The 8,830-nt window shown below is 55.0% G+C and overlaps 1 protein-coding gene across 4 annotated transcripts in view; it reads right to left on the minus strand.

The window, feature by feature from the left end:
- The window catches only part of PAX2 (paired box 2), a 166,076-nt gene extending 158,213 nt beyond the window's left edge, over positions 1 to 7,863 (minus strand). For 2 of the 4 annotated variants that reach the window (XM_054982857.1, XM_054982856.1), the window contains exons 1-3: positions 7,791 to 7,833; positions 4,394 to 4,562; positions 3,323 to 3,520 (exon numbers count right to left, since the gene is read on the minus strand). In XM_054982857.1, the coding sequence (XP_054838832.1) occupies positions 3,323 to 3,520; positions 4,394 to 4,562; positions 7,791 to 7,833 (410 nt within the window). Of the gene's footprint in view, positions 1 to 3,322; positions 3,521 to 4,393; positions 4,563 to 7,790 lie in introns of all 4 variants that reach the window. The other 2 variants (XM_054982858.1, XM_054982859.1) reach the window with 2 other exon arrangements.
- Between the last annotated feature and the right edge of the window lie 967 nt (positions 7,864 to 8,830).

Here is an 8,830-nt window from a genome sequence, read left to right on the forward strand (position 1 = left end):
GCTCACAATACCTTGCTTTCCTCTCCAGCCTCCCAGTACGGGAAGAGCAGATTTTTAAACTTAACCTTTATGTCTTTCTCTGCTCTTTTGAGGTCCTCCTAGAAGATGATGGGTGGGGGGGAACTGTCTTCAAAGGAAGACATACCAGACCTTGCCCGAACTGTCTAATTAGTTGCTCCTGTATTTCTCAGAAGATACGGTATTCCCCTCTCCTCTGTGATTGCTCATGGCCTTAGTCATTTCTCGCATGCCTTAAATTCTGAGAACTAACTCCCAGACTGATGAGTGAAAGGAAGGAGGGGGGAAAACCCAACAACAAGGGAGCCTGCTGTTCTAAAAATCTGCATCCATTGTTTTCACTGTTAGGAGAGTGGAAAAGCCACCTTTCTGAAAGTGAAGTTCCAGGGGTGGGGGTCAGAGATATTCAGGGCCCATGTAGCCCAATAATATTGATAGCCTTTCTTATCCAGGACTTGACTAGATGTAACGATCAAATGTTACCCAGCATCAACTTCATTTCAGGAAGGTTAAACAAATAACGGAGAGCACTGTCAAAGTGTTCCTGTTACACAGACAGAACAAGCTAGATCCAAGAAATGACCAGTTTTCAAGTTGAAGATTCTGGGAGATTCTAGCTGCTCTAGTGAATTACCATCTAGTCCATGATTAGAGGTAAACAATATATTGGGCTTATTCGTTCTCCCTCCCCAAACCCTGTGATCACCGCAGAAAGCTGCAGGACCCAAAGATAAAGCGTGCAAAAATGTATGGAGCTCATTATGGCAACGGGATGGTATGTTGTATTGCATCAGACCTCCACACCGCTTCACCCCGCAAAGGATTTTGTGCACTGGGTACAGCGTGTCTCTGTGCAGACGGAAATGTGTGCATAAGTCCTATGCGCACTCGTCCACTGAGCTTCCCCAAAGATTCCCCCCCCCCATACACACACCTTGCTGGTCACAGCAGTTTTTCTGCATTGGCCAAGGAACTACGCTTCAGGCAAGAGGAACGTGCTGTTCCTTTGCAAACTCTCAATAAATCCCTCTGCTTGCATTTTGGGCTACTGACCTATTCCTTCTCCTGGCTGCCCTTCCACAACTGTCTCCAAAGGTACCCAAATGTCAATCTGCTATTATTTTAGTACTTGACTGAGACAGGAACAAAGATCTGGGTTTTTTTTTTTTAGGAGGGCGTATAATTAGCCAATCAGTATTATGTTACTCTGTTCATAACTTAATAACCATTTTAATACAGATGGCACACTCAGGGATAATTTCCTGGGATAGCCGAGCAGTATATTACAGAGAGACTGTGTGTCGGGGGGATATTTTTAAAGCCAAGGTACATTCTCCCAGTTAATGTTACCTGCTGTTTTTGAGATGATTTGGGATAATTCCAAATAATTTTCAAAAATATTAAAACCTACTGCTAGACGATGTCAGCTCGGAAAATGCCTACCAGCAATTAGAATCCTTTTGATAAATCTTCTACCGAGACCCCGGGAATTAACAAAAAGTGTTTCCGTGCATATTGGTGTAAAATGATTTTTAAAAAATATTGGCTGAATTTTCCATGAGTTGCATGATTAAGTATCTGGCCAAGCAGCGGTAAAGATGGATTGTAGAGATGGTTATGTCCATCTGGATACAAACATCTCTAAGGGCGGCTTTCTGCTTTACATTTTTCTACGTGGAGATACATAAGTACTTGCAGCAGCTGCTCTTTTCCTATGTGTAAAAGCAGGAAACAGACTACTCTTTATATAAGATCCACACAAAGAGAGAGATAGAGAAAGCATTGCTGACCATCTGAGATGTATGTGCCGCGTTAAGGTTCAAATAGTATAGTTTGTTCAGACTCCCAAAACAGTGGTGTACATAGAAGACCGCCTTGCATTAGTTGAGTGGTAATACCTGAGCAGCAACTGAACATTTGTGCGCCTGTGAAGAACAAGTGCCACCAATTGTATGCCTGTCTGCCCAAAGGACAACCTCTGCAATGCCCCAAGGATCTTCCGTACCAGCAAACCCCATGTAGGGTTGAAATGTGGGCTGATTCCTCACACGTTGGATAATGCACTTTCAATGCACTTTATCAATCATTTGAGGTGGATTATTTGTTCCGCACACACAAAAAAATCCATTCCAAATTATCTATAAAGAGGATTGGAAGTGCGTTATCCAACGTGTGCGGAATCACTCGTGGTCCCCCCCCCTGCTTACTTTGTGTTCAGGGCATTGCAGGTGTGCCGATGGTGCCCCCCCCGCCCCATCTGAAACGGTCAATCTGATTCTGTTCTTGTGTCTGGGCATGTATCACATTTTTTAAAATCACTCAGAAAACGTGGCTGGCTAGCTAGCTAGACCAAAGCACACTGGAAGACGCGGGCCTAGAACACTATTAACCTGGCAGCACAGAGACCCTTTGACCCAACCCATCTAGAAACTCGAGAGAACATCAAACTGGGGAAGGGGGCAGGAAGCCGAGGCAGAGAAGCAAGGGATAGGGAGGAAGTCACAAAGCTGTTATCTTGCCACAAGTTAGGCAGTGAAACACTGGAAAATCACACCAGGCATTTACCCTCTCCCCTATTTCTTGAGCTCAGAAAACAACACTTCCAAAGCTTCACAGAAAGACTCCCACTTTCTCCGGGAGGAAATTTTCCATGCCCAGAGGTGGGGGGAGAGAAGAGGCTCCTTCTTTGGAGGGGGGTGGGCTACGTCTGTCTGCTTTAGCTGACAGCCATTTGCTATTGAAATAGTTCCAACTTTAAGGGAGGGCAGCGCCTTGTCATATAGCCGCGTTTCATCTTTCCAGGTTTAATTACCAAGCCAAGCCGCCCCAGCCTCTCTGTCGCTTCCCCCAGCAAGCTGAACCGGTGAGGGGGGGGGCTCTCTCTGGGGTTTTACCACCATCAATCTTCCTTAAGATTTTCTTCCAAAAGTCAGACAAGCCCAGAACCAAATACTTCTCAAAGTCCAGCACAGCCAAACTACAGAAGCCCTCCTGGGAAAAACATCTCCGGCAATGACAGCCCAAGGAGGTGGGAGACAGTCGGGTAGCTTGGAAAGAAAAGGGGAAGGCAAAGGAACTGTTGGGGAGGCAGAGCTGGGAGTGGTCCTGCATTGCTGCCTGGGGGACCCTGAACTGGGGTGGGGGGAGACGGCACGGAAATGTGTCTAATAAATAGATACAGTAAGGCCCCCGCCTCCCCTTCCCTTGGCACCACGGGCTGGCTGAGGGCACTGCCGGGAAGCCAGGCAGCGGTGCCAAGGGGTGGGCTGGGGCAGGGGCAAAGTGGTGCGTGACTGAGACTCACCGGTTGATGGAGGAGACGCTGGGGACCGTGTCGTTGTCGCAGATGCCCTCGGCCAGCAGCCGGTCGCGGATCTCCCAGGCAAACATGGTGGGGTTTTGCCTCTTGTATTCTGCAATTTTATCCACGACTTTAGGGGTGGCCACTTTGGGCTTGGAGCCGCCGATCACCCCGGGCTTGATGCTCCCGGTCTCGTAGTACCTGCCGGGGCAAAGTCGGGGTCAGCTGCGGAGCCCTGGATGGATGCTCCCGACCCCCGCGCCCTGACGGCCGCCCCTGTCGCCCACCCGGCAGGCACGAAGAGCCGCCGGGGATCTGCAAGAGAAAGCCCTCCACCTACCCCCCCCCCGGCACTGTGAAGGTGCTCGACATCTCCGCAGGCCTGCCCTGCCGGCTTCGCCCCCCCAACGGCAGGCGCTCACCTGCCCCATCCCTCGCCCCCCCCCAGCATCTCACAAGGGGCATCAGTTAGGCAGACCCTCTGCAGTGTGGGATGGGGGGAGCAGGCACCCCCAGCCTTTAAGGGGCTCTTCCCTTCCCTTCCAGCCTCCTCCACCCCGGGGCGCCCCGGCCTCTCCCGGTCCCCAGACAAGCGCATCTCTTCCTCGGGGCCGCCCCCGGGGCCTTCCTGGGGTGGGGGCCGGCGCCCCCGCGCCCCCCGGCCGCTCTGGGGGGCGACGGCGCTACTTCTCCCCCCGCCCCCCTCCTCGGAGCCCCGCGCGGCAAAAGGCCGGCGGCGACCCGGGGTGGGCAAGGACAGCCTGCGGCCGCCCGGTCCCTGCTGACCTGGGGGTGGCGAGAGAGTAGGGCCCGGGGAAGGGAGACTTGCCGGTTGGTCTCACAGCCAATGGGGCGGAGTGCGGCTCGGCGCTGGGCTGGGCTGGCTTTCCGCCCTCTTTGCGAACCCACAGCAGGTTCCTGTTGCAAGATAGTGCCAGACAATTAACGCAGCGCCGGGGCGGGCCAGCCGCGCGGCGCCCCCTCCCCGGGCCGGGCCTGAGTCGCGACGGCGCGGACGCGCGAAGGGGCCCCCGCCCGCCCGCTCGCCCGCCCGCCGCCGCCGCCGGCCCTTACCTGCCCAGGATCTTGCTGACGCAGCCGTGGCTGACCCGCAGCTGCCGGGAGATGTCGCAGGGCCGCACGCCCTGGTGGGCCAGCTCCACGATCCTCTGCCTCACCACGTCCGGCAGGGGCCTGCCGTTCACAAACACCCCCCCGAGCTGGTTGACGCCCCCGTGCCCTGCTGGGGAGAGAGAACAGAACGCACAAAAGGCCAGGCACGCCAGACACGCATTCACACGCGCATGCACACCGACACGCACACACACAAGAAGCGCCATTAGTCGGGGCGGTTCGCCGGGCAGGCTTCTGGGGGGGGGGGACAGGAGGGGCATGGGGAGAGGGATAGAGAAGAAAGAAAGAAAGAAAGAAAGAAAGAAAGAAAGAAAGAAAGAAAAGATTGGCGCCCACGGGGTTTTCTACCGCCGGGACACTTATTCGCGGCGGGAGGTTTCAGCCTAAAGTCCCCAAGACCAGTCTTGTCCCCAACCCAGCCCGGCTGCTCAGGACACGGGTCTGCCCTTGACGCCCTCGGATATTTCGGAGTTCACCGACGCTCGGGGTCTGATTCGGTGACCAGCACAGGGCCGGGCCCTCTTTATTTCGGGGGGACCGCTCGGTTCGACTGGGTTCCCCCCCCCTCGAGTTTCTTATTTTCCTGCCTTGCATAATTGTAGATCAGTCGATGGAGATGTAAAAACAGGTGACGCGCGAAAGACAGCGCGCGAGAGAAAGGCTCAAATCTGTTTTCGACCTGTTCTCTTTCCTTCCTTTCCTTTACGTATACATAGAATAATTTCCCGAGAAGAGGAGAATAATCTAAATCAATCTCTGGTCAGTTTTAATTTTGAAAGAGTCTCTTTTCCTATTTTATTTTTTAAAAAACTCTTCCTCATCTCTGCTTCTAGATGCGGGTTACTTTAAAAATCTTAGAGCAATTCGGATTTCGCTGCGTCCCTTGGGACGCGACAGGGGCCACCTGCAAAGGACGGGCGTGAATTTCGCAGAGGAGATTCCGGAACCAGTTTGGGCGGAAGGCCCTCCTGGCTTTGCCGCCCTGCGCTGCGAGAAGAACCCGGGCAATTTCCTCCTGTGTTTAGCTCTATCGGATTCGCACCAGTCCCTCTCTTACGCCTCGACCCTCGGCCCAGGGAAGGCGAAATTTCTGCATTTCAAGCAAGCCTGTGCAGGTGAAATCTGCGCGGGACTCAAGCCTGCCTCCCCTTCACTGGATCGGGGACTAGGAACGCAAGAAGCGCCAAGGGGGTCCCCGGAGCGATTCTCCCCACCAGGTGGATAGAGACAGCGCCTTGCGACGCGCAGCCAAAGAGCTCCCGCGGAGACCTAACCTTTGCGGCTTCCAGACGCGGGGAAAAACAAGAGATCTTTGCCTTTTGCGGCTCGTTGAAAAATGACCTGTTTGTATTTTTGCGGAGTCGCTGCCGCCCCCCCCTTCCCCCCCGGTGCCGGTGACACTGACTTATTGGTGCTGAACTTGCTAGAAACTCGCACGGCCTTGCAATCGATTCCAGCCCCTCCTGCGCAAATAGAGTTTTTTCACCTCTCCCACCCCCAGCACCTTCCAAGGTGCAACGCCGGGAACTGCTCTCGAGCCGGCCAGTTACATTACACGTGCCCAGAGACTGGCGTGCATGTCAAACATAAATTCACTTTGTCTCTTCTTCTCCCCCTACCCTTTGTATTCAGCGTCCAGGCATTGATAGAGTCGGGGGAAAAAATTCACATGGGGGGGACACAGGGGTCACCCCACCTTGCTCCACGCACTTGTGGGGGGAACAGAAACGGCCTGCCTTCCTCCCGGCAGATCTGTTTGTTTCCTTCATTTGCCTGGGTCACCGTTTGCAGATGTTGCCTCTAAAGTTACAAGCAGGCAATTTCTCCAGCACCTCATTCCTGAATAATTCAAAGCACCTTTGATAACTCGCATTACAGAGTATTAAAAGGCAACAGATGCAAAAAAAGATTAAGGAATTAATAATTCAGATTATTGCACCTGCGTCTTCCAAGCCACGCTACCGGTGGTTTGAATTCACGTCGGCCAGGTTTGGACCGGGGGACTTCTTGCTCCTTTGTACTCGGTCTCGCTCACGGGCTGTTCTAGGAGGCGAAATTCCTCCTTTTCCAAAACACGTTTGGTAAAAGGAAATTAAGCACTCCGAAGACTCCCTGACATCCTTTCAAACCGTGTGCGGGTTCTGGATCTAAAGTCACTAATCAGGCCCACTAAATATATTTTCAAATTCAATTACAGATTGGAGCTCCGTTTTGCAAAACGTCGCTTTGATCAGGCACAAAGACAGATCTATACGCAGTTATATATAAATGTATTCCGAAATATTAATTTTTTAAAAAAAAATCCTCGGAAAATATTGCTTCGAAATAACCATTTTATCAGCGTAAAAGGTATTTAAGTTATTGCTGGCCTATTACCAACATTTTCCTCTTTCAAAATACGTGTAAATCCTAACACCTTGTTTTTTCTTTTGTTTCCCCCCCTTTTTCTTTTTAAAGATTATTTTTACGCTTAAAAGTTACGGGTGTCAAAAGTTACAAATTGATCTTAATTATTAATTGACTGGCTCGATACTATCCGCATCTCCCGTTTTTAGTTTCATTTCATGTTCAAAAACCCACAAACGGATTCTCTGTTTGCATTTCTTTTTTTTTACTGCCAAAGAGGAAAAGTTGATCCAATTAATAAAGAGGGAGGCGAATTCCTCTTGTTTTCCCTGTCCTTTCTAAAAGAGATCGGATTTAGACTGAAAGGGTTTAATAATGTGCCAGAATGCATTTAAAATACAGGGCAAGGGGAGAGAATCTAACTTGAACGGTAAGTACCCCCCCCCCACACCCCAAAAAACCCCAAACAAACCTCGGCAAAGGTATTCAATAGAATGAGCAGGTCTTTAAAAACCCCAAACCTTTCCGCAAAAACAAATCGCCGCTCCTGTCAAGATGACATTTTAGTTCTTTCCCAGACAAATCGAGCAATGGGCAAAATTAAAAATTCTTTGCGAGAGACGGATTTCTCTACATTTTATATTCTGCAACGGAGGTTTTTCTCCTGCGCATTTAAGCCGTAGGTTGAATTTTGAAAAGCAGAGGTCGGAGCAGACCTAATTAAAAGCTGCGTTTTCCTGGCGGGTCGAGTTTCGCCCGCCGGTGGGCGCAGAGCCGTGCGGTCCCGGGTCGCTCCGGTGCAGCCCGGAGTTTGGGGCGGGGGGCTCCCCTCTCCAGGCGGGCTCCCCGGAGGAAGCAGGCAGCGCAGAGCAGAGGCGGGCGAGGGAGTTGGGGCGCTGCGGGCCTGGCTCCATCCCGGGCCGGTTGGGGGGTTTGTTGGGGGGGGGGGCGAGTTGAGGGGCTCCCGGACGAGGCTGCGGCCGGTACTCACGGTGCATCGCGGAGAAGGGGTCTGCTTTGCAGTGCATATCCATGGGGAGGCAGAGGAAGGGGAAGAAGTCGGCCGACGCCGCCGTGTCGCCGCTCCGGTTCAACTTCAGCACTTGGGGGAGAATCAGGTGGCGGCCGCCGCAGAAAGCGCCGCGACGCAGCCGGGCGGGCGGGCGAGATGGGGGCCCGTGCCCTGCCTGCCTGCTGTCCGGCGCAGGAACTTTCGGGCGGCTCAGGGGCCCGGGCAGGCGGCGGGCATGGCCGAGGCGGGCAAATCCGGGCCGGGCCGGCCGGGGCGCGTCTTGCTCTTGCTCTTCCTCCTCTTCCTCCTCCTCCTCCTCCTCCGCCTGGGCGCCCCCCGCCCGCCCCCTCGCGTCTCTCTCGGCACCAGGCGGGGATGTGCTTGCCACGAGCGGTGCCGGGAGAATGGCGCGCCCGCCGCCAGTGTCTCTGGCTCTAAAAGCGGCAAAGCCCCCGCCGGCGCGCCCCCGCCCTCCTCCCTCCTCCCTCCCGCCCGCCCGCCCTCCGCCGCGCGGCCGCCCTCCTCTTCCTCCTCCTCCTCCTCCTCCTCTCGGGCGGGCGGCGAGATGGATGGCTTGTCAGACAAAGGCAATAGATTCCTCCACTCTCTGATTCGCCCAGGCGCCGCGCCCGGCCCGGCCCGGCCCGGCCCGGCCCGACCCGGCCGGCACCTCGCCCCCCCCCCCCAAGTGCCGCCGGCGGGCAGGGGACGCGGCCCGGCCAGGCCCTGCCACTCGCCCCGGGGCCTGGAGACGCTGCGGCGGCGGGGCCGAGCTGGGCCGCGGAGCGCCGGCCGGGCTGGAGCCGGTAGGGGCAAGCGCTGCCCGCCGGAGGGACTGGCTGCCCGGGGAGGCCTCGGCGGAGCGCCCGGAGCCGGCGCCTCCCTGCCCGAGTCGCCGCGGCTCGCCGGGCTCGAGAGTTGCCGCCGTGGCCCGGGCGCCACCGGCTGCTCCCCGGCCCAAACCGGGCGCGCGGAGCCGAGGACGCGCGGCTCGCCAGCGGTGCCCTCCCGGCAGCCAG

Source organism: Eublepharis macularius, chromosome 6 (assembly GCF_028583425.1).
Source record: "Eublepharis macularius isolate TG4126 chromosome 6, MPM_Emac_v1.0, whole genome shotgun sequence".
Lineage (NCBI taxonomy): Eukaryota > Metazoa > Chordata > Lepidosauria > Squamata > Eublepharidae > Eublepharis > Eublepharis macularius.